General features: G+C 41.9%; 1 protein-coding gene and 1 long non-coding RNA gene across 2 annotated transcripts; both read left to right on the plus strand.

The window, feature by feature from the left end:
• The first annotated feature begins 1247 nt into the window (after positions 1 to 1247).
• Positions 1248 to 11093, plus strand: LOC146968632 (uncharacterized). Its single transcript, XM_085759287.1, has 9 exons — positions 1248 to 1416; positions 9225 to 9330; positions 9422 to 9525; positions 9620 to 9898; positions 9985 to 10078; positions 10249 to 10316; positions 10439 to 10684; positions 10776 to 10811; positions 10911 to 11093. Exons 2-9 carry the CDS (start codon positions 9225 to 9227, stop codon positions 11091 to 11093), a joined length of 1116 nt encoding a protein of 371 aa, XP_085615413.1. The 5' UTR covers positions 1248 to 1416.
• Positions 11094 to 11095: 2 nt separating this feature from the next.
• LOC146968633 (uncharacterized) lies at positions 11096 to 11644 on the plus strand. Its single transcript, XR_015034174.1, has 3 exons — positions 11096 to 11156; positions 11310 to 11369; positions 11500 to 11644. It is a non-coding gene; the product is annotated as an uncharacterized LOC146968633 (long non-coding RNA).
• The last annotated feature ends 3832 nt before the right edge of the window (positions 11645 to 15476 follow it).

Raw genomic sequence — 15476 nt, forward strand, 5'->3', positions numbered from 1 at the left:
TACCATAATTCTAGTCAAAAAGAGAGAGTGTGAAGCCAGTGTCACAGTTGATCTGGACTGACAGAGTTGCAGTGCAGTATAACAGCTAAATGCTGCTTCACCATGTCTGGTCTGAACTCTATGCTCCACTATCTGACCTGAGTCAATAGATCTCAGAGCTCTGCTGGGTTTATACTCTAGTAACATGTCATTCATGTATTCTGGACGTAAACCATTCAGTGATTTGTAAACCAGTAGCAGAACTTTAAAATCTATTCTGTAGCTGACTGGGAGCCAATGTAAGGTCTTAATAATTGGGGTGATGTGATCTGATTTCTTTGTTCTGGTTAAAACTTGATTTGCAGCATTGTGAATGAGCTATCAAATGTTAAGGGGAAATATTTGAGAGGCCACAGATTTCACAACCACATAGACTCCTACTGTTTTATATATAATCATGAGAAAATGATGATAATAATTGTCATGGTAACCCCTGGGCTCGAACCCAGGTTGCCCGCATGAAAGCCATCTGCTCTACCATATGAGCTACAACACTTGAGAAAATGAACAACATTTTCACATGTGACATTGTGAGTCTAAGTTGTTGTCTGTCAGTATCTCAATACATCGAATGTCTTGGGCTACTATTTGATTTGAAAGAGATACAGCTGAAGAAATCAGTAGAGGTGGCAAATTAAAATGAAAATTATTGACAGGCCACAGATTACACATTAACATGAACTACTGTTTTATATAGATTCCTCAATAAAATAAAGGGAACATTTAAACAACACATCTTCATCTTCATCTACATCTTCACATCTCAATTAAACAAATATTGCAGTTTAAATTTGTTATTAAATGTATAGTGGTGTGTTGAGAACATAGATTGTAAAAAAAAAAAAAAGAGAGTTGAGAACAAAATGACATATATACTCTGAGTTACAATGTGTTTTCTAAGTGTTGTTTTTATTTTTGGAGCAGTGTATAATCATGATAAAACTATTTTAAAGAAATATTATAGTTGACGCCTGGATTCGAACTCAGATTCCCTGCGTGAAAGGTCGGCGCGTTACCTATTGAGCCACGTAACAACTCAGCAGAGCCGGTGGCTTTTTGTCCTCACAGTGAAACAGATACCTGGCAACAGTAACCGGGGGCGGGGATTGACGGACTTTCTGGCTCTCCCACCACGCTGTGATTGGTTACGGTGAGTTCACGGCCAGTCGTATATACTGTCCATCAGCAGCTGGTTCAGTCTGTTTTCACCCAACTCTGAGCTGGTAGCACGCTATTAGCTTAACAGAGGGAGAGAAACAGTCTTCGAGGCATTTTGCTGAGGAAAACCCTTTTCACGGCTTTTTGCTGAGAACATCTTCAAACCCACTCATCACAGCGTTGACTTCATCTTTGTGACCGGCCAGTCATTAAGTTACAGTAAGTAACGTTAGTATTTGGAGATGTCTCGTAACTTAGCATGAGTAGTTTCTTATTGTTGTGCTTGTGATAACATATTTGCGTTTGTTTTAATACAAGCTAAACGTGTGGTTATGTTGTTTGGACTAACTTACTGCTCCGTTTATTAAGATATCATATCGATTTATTAGCTTAGCTTAGGGGGTAGTTAGCGTTAGCATGTTGTATAGTTAGCCGACGGCTAACTATACAACATGCTATGAGCTTAGAGCTGTAATTGCTATTGTCTATGATGAACAAGTCTGCAGTGTGTTGTTGAAACTGTCTTTGGTCAGCAAGAAACATGATGAGTTGTGTGTGTGCTGCTGGAAATATGAATCATTTGTAAATGCACGTCTTAATGTATACACTAGCATGTTGCGTTGTTAGCCGTTAGCGTGCTCAAGCAGCAGATAGGCTCGTGGTTATTCCAAAGCTTACAGCTGTAATTGCTCTGTGACTAGGTGTTGTGGTTTTGGTAAGAGCTATGCAATGAAACGGTGGAATATTTCTCCTCTTTATTGTTGTACTAGTATTAGTCCAGGCCAATGTGTTTTTCTGGGGCTTAGGCTACTTGCGGTCTGGCTATTGTTCTTCAGGCTGTGTGGTGTTGTTGTTGTTGAAACAGAGTGAAACTGTGGAATATTCTGTACATGTGCAGTAATAGAGTGTATCTAAAGTGATTCATGTTATTGTTTTATTAGTGTTGTTATTGTAATTAACAGCAATATTGTGCAGCAAACATTTCAGCATTTCATTCAAGACGGCCATTTTGGCTTTGAAGTTTGTTGTTATGCTTATAGAGTTTAGAATTTTCCCTTAGTGTGACTGTATGAAGCCTGAACTCACTTTGTGTGTGTGTGTGTGTTCTATATAGGTTATAGTTTTCTTTTAATTGGGGTACATTGTTTGTTGTGGAAAGTTTAGGTCAAAGTGAAGTCACAACTTTGACCTTTTGTTGAACTAATTTAAAATGGATGCCACGGGCCGAGTGGAGGAGGGGTTTTTTCTAAGGTCTGGCACTGTGTGTCGTCACAGCTGAAGTCGGCTCTGACCTTTGTCCATTGTGCTTGGATTAACTTAAATGAACAGCTGTTTTTTAAGTCTGTTTATTCTAAGTGGTGTAATTGCCTATCATAGTACTTTTCTTTTAAAAGAGACATATGAAGGGTGGGTTTTTATTGAGATCATATATTTATTCTCAGCTTTAGGCTGTTGTTGTTTCAGAGGTGAGGGAGAGACGTCGCCTCCGCGATGTAGAATTTGTTCAATTAAAAGTGAAACTAACACATTAGGGTGAGTGTATCTATTAAGCCCACCAAATCTGCTTTTCAGCCACTTTTAATATATACCACCCCAATTTAAGTGAAAACATTTTAGTTCAAATGATAGTCCAATGTCTAATTTGAAGTGTCAATCATTCATTTATACCAATTTTTAATGTTTTTATTGTTTAATTTGTCAAAATATACCAAAAATCTGGTATGGGCTTAATGGGTACTTAATGTACCCCATCCTCCTCCTCTCTTCCTCTTTCTCATTCCTCTTCCTCTTCCCCCTCTCCTCCTTTCTCCTCTTCCTCCTTCCTCTTCCTCCTTCTCCTTCCTCCTCTTCCCCCTCCTTCCTCCTTATCCTTCCTCCTCCTCCTTCCTCCTCTTCCTCCTTATCCTTCCTCCTCTCCCTCCTTCTCCTCATTCCTCTTCCTCCTTATCCTTTCTCCTCTTCCTTCCTCCACCTCCTCCTCCTCCTCCTCCTTATCCTTCCTCCTCCTCCTCCTTATCTTTCCTCCTCTCCCCTTCCTCCTTATCCTTCCTCCACCTCTTCCTCCTCCTCCTTCCTCCACCTCCACCTCTTCCTCATTCTCCTTCCTCCTATCCTTCCTCCTCTTCCCTTCTTCTCCTTCCTCCTCCTCTCCTCCTCTCCTCCTTTCTCCTCTTTCCCTCCTTATCCTTCCTCCAACTCTTCCTCCTCTTCCTTCCTCGTCTTCCTCCTTCCTCCCCCTTCCTCCTTATCCTTCCTCCACCCTTCTCCTCCCCTTCCTCCTCTTCCTCGTTTTCCTTTTCTTTCTTTCCCTTTCTCCTGCTATAGCCTGCCTACTTCGAGCTGGCTCGTGTATGGCCTGATCCACTGGACTATCTGGGGGAGTTTCTGGGACTTCTGAGACCTTTCTCTTATGTTCTCTTGAAACTTTTTGTCTACGTTTCCAAGCTTTTCTCTGACTTCTCCTTTCCCTTTCATTCAAGTCACTGACATTTTTTATCTTCCCTTCCTCAACTCTCTTCTTCCATCTTTGCCTTTCCATTCTGAGGTATTCCTCCTTTAACACTGGCTCAGTGTGTATTTTTTCTCTCCGCTTCCTTTGATATTCCCTGTTTCTTCTCCTTCTCTCCTCCACTGATAGCTTCTGTCTAGCCATAACTTCCTGAAATACATAAAGTCAAAGTTGAGTGTAATGACTATGAAACTGAGTGGAATATTCTGAATGTAAGATTTGGTAAAATGTCGTCATGTCATTTTAATTTGGCTTTAGTCATTGGAGATACAATAGGCTACATGCCATATTGGGGATATTGCTATGTAAGTAGGTACAGTAGGGGCACTATGTGCATCCCTAATGACATAATCCAAATGAACATGACATAATAGTGAATTCAGAGAGAGAGAGGGAAGGCACAACTCATCCCCTCGGATTGGACAATATGGAAGAAATATAGGAGGAATTACCTAAGTAAAAATACACAAGAGGCTACTGAAACATCACATGTCATATTGGTATTTTATTGTGATCAATAATTATATTCAAGGCTCTTTCCCCCTCTCCTCCTTTCTCCTCTTCCTCCTTCCTCTTCCTCCTTCTCCTTCCTCCTCTTCCCCCTCCTTCCTCCTTATCCTTCCTCCTCCTCCTCCTTCCTCCTCTTCCTCCTTATCCTTCCTCCTCTCCCTCCTTCTCCTCATTCCTCTTCCTCCTTATCCTTTCTCCTCTTCCTTCCTCCACCTCCTCCTCCTCTTCCTCCTTATCCTTCCTCCTCCTCCTCCTTATCTTTCCTCCTCTCCCCTTCCTCCTTATCCTTCCTCCACCTCTTCCTCCTCCTCCTTCCTCCACCTCCACCTCTTCCTCATTCTCCTTCCTCCTATCCTTCCTCCTCTTCCCTTCTTCTCCTTCCTCCTCCTCTCCTCCTCTCCTCCTTTCTCCTCTTTCCCTCCTTATCCTTCCTCCAACTCTTCCTCCTCTTCCTTCCTCGTCTTCCTCCTTCCTCCCCCTTCCTCCTTATCCTTCCTCCACCCTTCTCCTCCCCTTCCTCCTCTTCCTCGTTTTCCTTTTCTTTCTTTCCCTTTCTCCTGCTATAGCCTGCCTACTTCGAGCTGGCTCGTGTATGGCCTGATCCACTGGACTATCTGGGGGAGTTTCTGGGACTTCTGAGACCTTTCTCTTATGTTCTCTTGAAACTTTTTGTCTACGTTTCCAAGCTTTTCTCTGACTTCTCCTTTCCCTTTCATTCAAGTCACTGACATTTTTTATCTTCCCTTCCTCAACTCTCTTCTTCCATCTTTGCCTTTCCATTCTGAGGTATTCCTCCTTTAACACTGGCTCAGTGTGTATTTTTTCTCTCCACTTCCTTTGATATTCCCTGTTTCTTCTCCTTCTCTCCTCCACTGATAGCTTCTGTCTAGCCATAACTTCCTGAAATACATAAAGTCAAAGTTGAGTGTAATGACTATGAAACTGAGTGGAATATTCTGAATGTAAGATTTGGTAAAATGTCGTCATGCCATTTTAATTTGGCTTTAGTCATTGGAGATACAATAGGCTACATGCCATATTGGGGATATTGCTATGTAAGTAGGTACAGTAGGGGCACTATGTGCATCCCTAATGACATAATCCAAATGAACATGACATAATAGTGAATTCAGAGAGAGAGAGGGAAGGCACAACTCATCCCCTCGGATTGGACAATATGGAAGAAATATAGGAGGAATTACCTAAGTAAAAATACACAAGAGGCTACTGAAACATCACATGTCATATTGGTATTTTATTGTGATCAATAATTATATTCAAGGCTCTTTCCCCCTCTCCTCCTTTCTCCTCTTCCTCCTTCCTCTTCCTCCTTCTCCTTCCTCCTCTTCCCCCTCCTTCCTCCTTATCCTTCCTCCTCCTCCTCCTTCCTCCTCTTCCTCCTTATCCTTCCTCCTCTCCCTCCTTCTCCTCATTCCTCTTCCTCCTTATCCTTTCTCCTCTTCCTTCCTCCACCTCCTCCTCCTCTTCCTCCTTATCCTTCCTCCTCCTCCTCCTTATCTTTCCTCCTCTCCCCTTCCTCCTTATCCTTCCTCCACCTCTTCCTCCTCCTCCTTCCTCCACCTCCACCTCTTCCTCATTCTCCTTCCTCCTATCCTTCCTCCTCTTCCCTTCTTCTCCTTCCTCCTCCTCTCCTCCTCTCCTCCTTTCTCCTCTTTCCCTCCTTATCCTTCCTCCAACTCTTCCTCCTCTTCCTTCCTCGTCTTCCTCCTTCCTCCCCCTTCCTCCTTATCCTTCCTCCACCCTTCTCCTCCCCTTCCTCCTCTTCCTCGTTTTCCTTTTCTTTCTTTCCCTTTCTCCTGCTATAGCCTGCCTACTTCGAGCTGGCTCGTGTATGGCCTGATCCACTGGACTATCTGGGGGAGTTTCTGGGACTTCTGAGACCTTTCTCTTATGTTCTCTTGAAACTTTTTGTCTACGTTTCCAAGCTTTTCTCTGACTTCTCCTTTCCCTTTCATTCAAGTCACTGACATTTTTTATCTTCCCTTCCTCAACTCTCTTCTTCCATCTTTGCCTTTCCATTCTGAGGTATTCCTCCTTTAACACTGGCTCAGTGTGTATTTTTTCTCTCCACTTCCTTTGATATTCCCTGTTTCTTCTCCTTCTCTCCTCCACTGATAGCTTCTGTCTAGCCATAACTTCCTGAAATACATAAAGTCAAAGTTGAGTGTAATGACTATGAAACTGAGTGGAATATTCTGAATGTAAGATTTGGTAAAATGTCGTCATGCCATTTTAATTTGGCTTTAGTCATTGGAGATACAATAGGCTACATGCCATATTGGGGATATTGCTATGTAAGTAGGTACAGTAGGGGCACTATGTGCATCCCTAATGACATAATCCAAATGAACATGACATAATAGTGAATTCAGAGAGAGAGAGGGAAGGCACAACTCATCCCCTCGGATTGGACAATATGGAAGAAATATAGGAGGAATTACCTAAGTAAAAATACACAAGAGGCTACTGAAACATCACATGTCATATTGGTATTTTATTGTGATCAATAATTATATTCAAGGCTCTGTTGAGGGCCATTTGTAGGCTTTTGTCACCACCGTCAGACTGCATGTCACCACCGTCAGACACAAAACCTGACGGTGGTGACGTCTGACGGTGGTGACAAAAATCTACTCTTTCACATGATATGCATGAGTTGTTCACATTAGCCATTTTGTTTTCCTCCTGTTGCTAGCTACTTCAAACCTCTTTTTAAAAAGTATACATTAATGTCATAATTTAATCTAATATTTTTTTTTTCAAAAGAGACGGTGTTAACATGTTATGGTTGCGACAGTATCAGTGTCAACAAATATGAACCATTTTAAGAGAAAATAGCAATCTTACAGGAGCTTGAGTGATCTTAAAGCATGCTGTAGAGCTGAAGGTTTGAAAAGGGGGTCCTCAGAAATATTGCTGACCTTGTATTTGCCTGATTTGTTTGTTTTTTATAAATATCTGACGGTGGTGACAAATATATGGGACACATTTTCAGCAGCCACAAAGTAATAGTAAAAAGACAATGTTATTAATTTCCAACAGAATGAGCACTTTTCTTAGTGGGACATGTTTTTGCCAAAGTTTCAAGAATCAGTGCAAAATATACCAAAAATCTGGTATGGGCTTAATGGGTACTTAATGTACCCTTTAAGTCCATGGGTGTTCCAAATAAGCCCACTTCATGATCTGTTGATAAATACATATATATATTTAAAAATCTTAAAAATCCAAAGTTATTCTATTAAAATATGTAATCTCTTAGCTCTCAATAGCTATTTTCATTTTGTCTCCAAATGGCATTTGAAATAGGCATGATCGGCCTATTTGCTGTGTTGTCAACACAGAAAAAGCTAAACTTACAACATGTCTTCTTTGCAATGTAGCCAAAAAACTATTCATGAACAAAATAAAAATTAGAATGGAAATTACTCTATGCTTTCAATATCTGTTGTCATTTTGTCTGTATCTCTATCCTACATTATACAATTGGCATTTACATTTGGCCAAATTTTCTGGTCCAGCCAACTGGTTGAAAGTGTTTTTATCTAGATTTCTGAAGACCCAATGACTGAGAGAAAGACAGTTTCCTGGTTCAATACTATTTTAACGATAATAAATGAATCAATTTCAGTATTTACAACTAAACAAATAACTTTTTAAACATAAAACCACAGCTTAAATAGAAACAATTAATAAAATGAATGAATTGGCCGATGCAATATCACTAATATTTAAATTTGGGTATTTAATTATCTGAATTATGAAGCTGATTGATTAGGTGAGGTCAAACTTAGGCAGGAAAATGGTTCAAAAGTCAAAAGGAAGAAACTCTCCATTGAAACACAGCCAGTGGGCTTAATGGGAGCAGGTGGGCTTAAAGGGAACATCAGTGAATTATTGGTTAAAACTCAGAATATTATTTATTATTTAAAAACAACTACATGACATGAATCCATATAAGCTGCACTAACATAACATGAAAAGTATTAATTGATCATGTATTTAAGTAATTAGCTATACTCATTTACATCTGCCCTAAATGGTGTGATTTTTTTGCTACTGTCCCCTTTAAGCCCACTTGGTAAAAATGTTAATTAAAAAATAAATAAATATAAATATCCATATGTATTATCAATTTAACAATATAATAGGATATTCTGCATACAAAAATGTAAACTATCCATGTTTATCATGCTTTATGTCATGGCAATGAACAATGCTATGCAGTGGCTGCATAGATGCAGCATGTGGGCTGTTTGCTAGCATGCTAAAATGCATATTTTGAATTAAAAAGAAAAACTATTTCTAATTCTAGTAAAATTCTAACACATGTTTTATTTAAAGCACTAATCTCTTAAATGTTGGTAACAAATGAGTACTTAGCTAAAGTCGGAGTAGAAATATGGAATAAATATTGTTTTTTCAGGGCATCAAAATCACTGAAGTTTTTTTGCAACTTCTTCGGGAGCAGCAGGCACATGTCACACATATGCTTCGATAACTCAAGATTGACAAATCTGATTTGCTTAGAATAAAAAGAATAATTTATGTAACAAGCTGCTTCATTGGAAGAACCATGAACCAGCAAAAATGGTGATGTAGTTTTTTTTTAATTTGACTCAGAAGTCACAAGTGCGCTTATATGGTACATGGGCTTAATAGGTGCACTTCCCCTATTGTTTTTTAAGTCTGTTTATTCCAAGTGGTGTAATTGCCCTTTATAGTACTTTTCTTTTAAAAGAGGCAGGATGGGTTTTTATTGAGATCATATATTTATTCTCAGCCTTAGGCTGTTGTTGTGGGTGTTGTGTGAGTTTATAGGCTATTTTTATACATGCTGCATGTTTTAATTGTGATTATTTTAATCATTATTTTACAATTCTTTAATTAGATTAGAGTTGTGCGTGTGCTGCTGGTAATGTGAAATCCTTTCTAAATGCATGTCTTAATCTATACATGTGTAATAACTGGGTCTTTATACTTTTAGATGCCCCGTGGCAAGGCCTACCGTCGTGCCGAGGCTGCTAGGTTCCGGCAGCAGTCTCGGCGGCAGGATGCGACTTTCCTGCCAGCCCGCCCCGCCTTCAGTGCCAGTAAGTATTCTTCCATATATTTCCCTAAACCATTCTCTGTATATGTTTCTGTATGCATGAGCTGAAATGTTGTACGTATTTTCATCAACAGTCCCCGGCACTGGCTGGCGCCGGAAGTCTCTGGAGTGGCCCCTTTCTCCGCGCACCGGGAAGCAGCTGAAGGTGGCCATTCCTGAGAAAGTCCCCGATAAGAAGGTATGTACTATTCAGAAATCATGATGAATGCTGATAATAAGTGTCATTGTGAGTGTACATCCTTTAAGACGTGTTTTTTTTCCTTTTCTCCCAGCTTGTTCTTTTTGTTGGGGCATCGCATCTGCGCCCCATCGTGGATGGATTCGTGCCAATGGTAGCGGACGGCTACACCTTCGGTTTCCTGTCTGTGCCGGGGGCGTGCGCGAACCTGCTCAGGAAGGAGGTAAATCATGTTGCCCGCACTTGTGATCAGATTCCTGATGCTGTTTGTGTTCTTGCCCCTAGCAACAACCTGGAGCAGACCCCGGACCGAGCAGCTGCAGCGTTTGACCGGTACCTGCGCGCTGTCCTGGAAGCCTGGCGGACTGCAGAGGTAGGTCATTGATGTATTTGTTGAACATGAAATGATATGTACTGTGACTATTGATTTGTAACTGACCGTTATGACATTTTGTGTAGGTTTTCGTCGTGGACCATGTCCCTCGTCTGTCTGTGGAGGGGGTTGTCCAGGAGTCCCACAGACAGAACTTCCAGTGCATCGCAGGACAGCACCGTATGTTTGAAAATATCAATGCATGGGTTTAGGCACTTATGATTTATCAGAAGTATCTATTTCAGCTATAATTGAGGCAATGCTCCTTTATTGTTTGTGTTATGAAAGTTGGAGCGTGCGTTGAGTTTTTCAGTAATCCGTGGGTTTTCCTTGTTTTTGTTGTCTTTAAGGTGTTCGGTTCTACTGCTACGCGGAACGCTTCCCACCGAGGCAACGGCAGCTCTGGGCTGTCGATGGTGTGAGTAAAAATTGTACTTTGAATCTCAGAAATGCTTATTTAGACAACACAGTATGATTGACAGTAAATGTCATCTTGTTCAACATTACTGTATTGTAATCTTTATTTGTTCCTCTTCATAGACGCACCTCAGTGACGACGCGGGGATGCCTATCCTCGTGGAGTCGCTGGTGGCTGCCACCAAGCAGCACCTGGAGCGGCCCGCGCCTCCGCCACCTCCGCCACCCGTCGTCTTTCCGGTGTCCCCCAGGCCCAGGCCCATTCCCACGTGGACCGGTCGAAAGGTCGCGCCGGAGGAGGTCCCAGCCCCACCTCCACCCACCCCTCCCAGGGACGAGGACGCCTGGACGACCGTGCCAGGCAGGAAGGTAAGAAGACGAACTTTGCCTACATATGGTCATGAACTGAGAAATGAAGGTTTTTCTGTATCCTAATGTCTTTTCTGTTTTGTTGTTGTAGCGCCGCCGCTCTTGGGAGAGGAGGGTTCCTCAAGTGGTATGTTGTCATTTTATTTAACTGTGATCTTGACAGTGACATTCTATTCCGTAACAAAACGATAAGTGTGACAAAAAAATCTTTATGTCTTTCATACAGCGTCTTCTTCCCCTGAACCCTTTCTGGCTGCCGCCTGGGATGTTGCCTGACACGGACGACGCTGGTCCTTCGGCCGAGGACGCTGTTTCCACGGGCGAGCAGGTATTTATAGAACAAGAAACTTCTAATAGTTCAGATATTCTTTTTGTCCACTGTTTTGACACTTTGTTTCTGTCACTTTAGTTGCCGCCTGTGGGACCTCGTACTCGACCTGTCCCCAAGAAGCCCAGACGTGCTAGGAAGAAGGTATGTTGTGTTTAAATCCTGAAGGAGATGTGTTCATGTATTATTGTGATGGACAGAAAGTCATTGTGAATGATGTATAACTGCAAAATCTGGATCAGATATACTTGAATATGTAGATTTAATGGGATGACTTTCCTTTCTTATTCTTTCTAGGTCGTGACCTCAACTCCCACGTTGACTGTCCGTCCTGAAGCCCAGGCCGTGGACCAGAAGGCAAGTAGAGTTATTGAATGGTCTTTGTAATTGTGTTTGTTGTTGTGGCAAATTTAACACCATCTTTATTATAGCCAGCATGACTCTCTCTTCCACAGGTATTAATGTTTTCATGTTTCTTCTTTTGCAGGTGGAGGCGACACCCGACCCTGTGTCGACCTGTGATGTGCCAGGGACCGCTCCTACTCCCAGTGTCGCTGCCCTTCCTGCTGCTGTCCCTCCCAGCCCTGCGCCTGTCCAACCTGTTCCCCAGGATGCGACGGTGGTCCGGGAAACCCAGCGAGCAACAGAAGGGGACACACCAGAAGCTACTAAAGGTCAGAGTATTCCCACTGTGACTTGTAGTTGTTCATTGATGAAGGGAGGGTCTCCAGTATCAGGGACAGAGTGTCTTTCTGCAAAACAGGAATATGATGTCCATGCTTACGTGTCATGCTGTGTTGTCGCGGCAATTAAACATAGCATCGCTCCGGTTTGTACGTGGCGTGGCGCTGATCTTGATGTTGTTCGCAAACAGGGGTTAACTTTGGGGACTTGGCTGGGGGGGGTGAGGAGGCAGTTTGATGTGTGTGGTCAGCAGTGGAATGTGGATTTGGGGGAGCCAGAGTATAGGAGCATCAGGGATGTGATTGAGTTGAAGGAGAAGTTGAGGCAGCAGTTGTCAGGGGATGGCATGTGTGTGTTGGGGCTCAACACAGCAGCAGTCTTGGTCATGCAGCACAAGGACTTCTTTGTTGTTGTGGATTGTGGGGCACGTTCCAAAGAGGGAAAGAGGTCCTATCCAGGCAGCTCTAGGGTCGTTTTCAACACCACCTTTGATGACCTGGTGCGACACATCATTGCTCTGGGCCAGTCTTTGTTTACAGAGTTTTTTTCTGTCTGTAGCATCTCTGTGGAGCAGTGTGTTGAGGGAGAGAGCAGCAATGTATCTGTTGTTATTGATCCAGTTGTGGCAAGTCAGTCAGAGGGAGAGAGCAGCAGTGTTTTAGTTGTCATTGATCCAGTTGTTACAAGTCAGTCAGAGGGAGAGAGCAGCAGTGTTTCAGTTGTCATTGATCCAGTTGTTACAAGTCAGTCCCAGGGTCGCCCTTCTGTTATAGGAAGATTCCATCAAGGTGACCCAAAACTGTTCAAGTTTTCTGGTCGGCAGTGTATGGCCATTAGTTTGGTTGCTTTAGTGAGACACACCAAAGACAGCGTCTTTGAGTGGCAGCGTGACACATTGGACGAGGTTGTGTGTGAAGGTGATATTCTGTACACATCCATGTGGGATGGTAATAAGATTGTGGATACAAAATATGGTCTCCCTTTAGTTACAGAGTTGCCCAAGCAGTATGGTTGTCTTGATTTGGAGTATGATGTGAATCTTGCACATGGATGTGGTAACTATACTCCAGATGAGTATATTACACCTGAACACATCTCTCTGTTTGATGGCCTCCATCAGAGGTGCACACCAGACAAGTCTTGTTTGGTGACAATTGATATGGCAACATGTGCTGTCATTTGTAGTAAAGATGGTGAGTATGCTGTGGTTGACTCCCATGCTCGCGATGCTGCTGGGATGGTTGATGGTGATGGAAGGAGTGTTGTAGTCTACTTTAGTTCTCTACAGCATGTGTTTGAGTACTTTAGCATATTTGCAGGCGATCGGACATCTCCCAAACTGTTTGAGATCTGTGGTGTTCAAGTGAAACCCTCAACTGTGTCCTTGAGTGCTGGTGCAGCTGCTGAGTGTGTAGAGGAACAGGTAACCACTGGTCCTGCTCCTGTCACACCAGCGGTGAGTGCTGGTGCAGCTGTTGCATGTGGAGAGGGACAGGTTACCCCTCTTGTCACACCAGTGGTCCGTGCAGCCACTAACAAACGCGAGAAACGTAAATGCACACAGACAGCTGTTGCATGTGGAGAGGGACAGGTTACCCCCCTTTTCACACCAGTGGTCCGTGCAGCCACTAACCAACGTGAAAAACGTAAATGCACACAGACAAATGGCACTTCCAAGAAAGCAAAGAGTTTTGATAATGATGTCAATTCAGATGTTGAGTTTGTTGGGGATGTAGCATGTAAAAACTTAGAATTCCGTCCCCTTTCTAAAAATGTTGCTTTTGCTTTGTGTAAGCAGACTAACATAGAATCAGAGAGAGTAGATGCCACCTCTTCTGCTGTTGGTTCTTTAGGGATTCCTTGTATGACAGAGAAGATTGTGGGTGATGGAAACTGCTTCTTTAGGGCCGTTAGCCAGGCCATTAGTGGTACACAGAAGTACCATAAGAAGATTAGAAATGCAGCTGTGAATCAGTTACAAAGCAATCCTGTTGCCTATCAGAGTCTTCTGAGAAGCGAGTATCCTTCTTTATCAGAATACATCAAGATGTCAAGGATGTGCTATGTTGGTAGTTGGGCCACTGAGTTAGAGATTCAAGCCACAGCTGATTATTTAGGTGTTAGTGTTTTCACCTATTATAATGATCGCTGGCTCGAATATAGCTGTCAGAGTAGACAGTTGGCAAAAGAAGCTGTGTATTTGCATAATGTTAATGGTAATCATTATGACACTGTTCGCTGTGTTCAGCAGCCTGATACACAGAACTGCTATGGTTACTGTAAAGTCAACACACCGGTTTCTGGTGGCTATAACTTGCGATGTCATAGTAAAGATGAAAGTGATGTTTCTGATGAAAGCACCTTTAATCCACTTAGGTCTAGGTCATTGATTTATTCCAAGAAGAAAAATAGAATGCAGCATAAAAGAAAATATCAACAAAACATCTTGTATAATGAACCCAAGAAGTATATGGGTGTAAGTAAATACAAACAGAATGCTTTCCATAAGATGTGGTCGAATGCTCTTCTTGTGAAGAAATATACAGAAAATGTCAATTACAGAGAAAAAAAGAAGTTGATGGTAATAAATAAATACAAAGACATCAGGCATAAATTAAAATTAAAGGCATCCAGCATTTCTAAGTACAAAGAAAACATGGAGCATAAATTAAAATTAAAGGCATCCAGCATTTCTAAGTACAAAGAAAACATGGAGCATAAATTAAAATTAAAGGCATCCAGCATTTCGAAGTACAAAGAAAACATGGAGCATAGATTAAAATTAAAGGCATCCAGCATTTCGAAGTACAAAGAAAACATGGAGCATAAATTAAAATTAAAGGCATCCAGCATTTCTAAGTACAAAGAAAATATTGAGCATAGATTAAAAGTGAAATCATTTAGTGTTTTGAAGTACAAGTCTAATCTTGTACACAAGAGTACTATAATGCAAAAGAGTAGAACAACATATCAACTGAATACAATTCTAAGAAACAAAAAAAAGTCTGCAAGCATCAGGAAGTATCATCAAAATCCTGATCACAAAAAGCGTGTTATAGCAGATGTTAGATTGAAAAGGCAGGTTAAGAAAGAGAAGACAGGACAGTTTGACTTTGTTATGCAGCAGTTTTTAGAGGAAGTTTCCGTAGGACCAGAACATGTCTGTGCAGTGTGTTTCCGCTTGCTTTTCAGGCACCAGGTTCTGAACTGTAAAAGAGATGATTATAACAAAACACAGACAGCAGCTTCAATAGCAACAAACTGCATAAGCGAGGACTACTTCCATAAGTGTAATGAGTTTTGTGTTGTGCCATGTCAGGTGTTAGACACTGCTCGGGGTAAATTGTGGATTTGTTACACTTGTCACTATAAGATCAACAGAGGTGAGATGCCACCTGAGTGTTCTCAGAACAATCTAACAGTTCAGGCTGTCCCTCCTGAGCTGGCCTGTTTAAATAGTTTAGAGCAACATTTGGTTGCTCTCCATATTCCATTTATGAAGATGCTAGCTTTGCCTAAAGGGGGTCAAAATGGAGTACATGGTCCAGTGACTTGTGTTCCAGCCAACATTGTACAGACCAGTAACCTGTTGCCCCATTCCAATATGGAGGGGTCTTTGTTGGCAGTGAAGTTAAAGCGTAAGTTGACCTATAAAGGTCACTATGAATATCAGTTTGTTGATACTCTCCGCATTAGACAGGCCTTGCAGTATTTAAAACAGACCAATAGCCTTTATAAGGACATTGTGTTTAATGAAGCGTGGTTAAATGAGTTTTGTCA

This window comes from Trachurus japonicus, chromosome 18, assembly GCF_045865225.1.
Source record: "Trachurus japonicus isolate A0001 chromosome 18, Traja_1.0".
NCBI classification, from domain to species: domain Eukaryota; kingdom Metazoa; phylum Chordata; class Actinopteri; order Carangiformes; family Carangidae; genus Trachurus; species Trachurus japonicus.

Bases quoted from the DNA above. Each gene is read 5' to 3' on its own strand.
- LOC146968632 (XM_085759287.1), top strand. From the start codon at position 9,225: ATGCCCCGTGGCAAGGCCTACCGTCGTGCCGAGGCTGCTAGGTTCCGG. The intron at 9,331-9,421 runs GTAAGTATTCTT...TTTCATCAACAG, and splicing joins CCGCCCCGCCTTCAGTGCCA to TCCCCGGCACTGGCTGGCGC. The intron at 10,079-10,248 runs GTATGTTTGAAA...GTTGTCTTTAAG, and splicing joins GTGCATCGCAGGACAGCACC to GTGTTCGGTTCTACTGCTAC.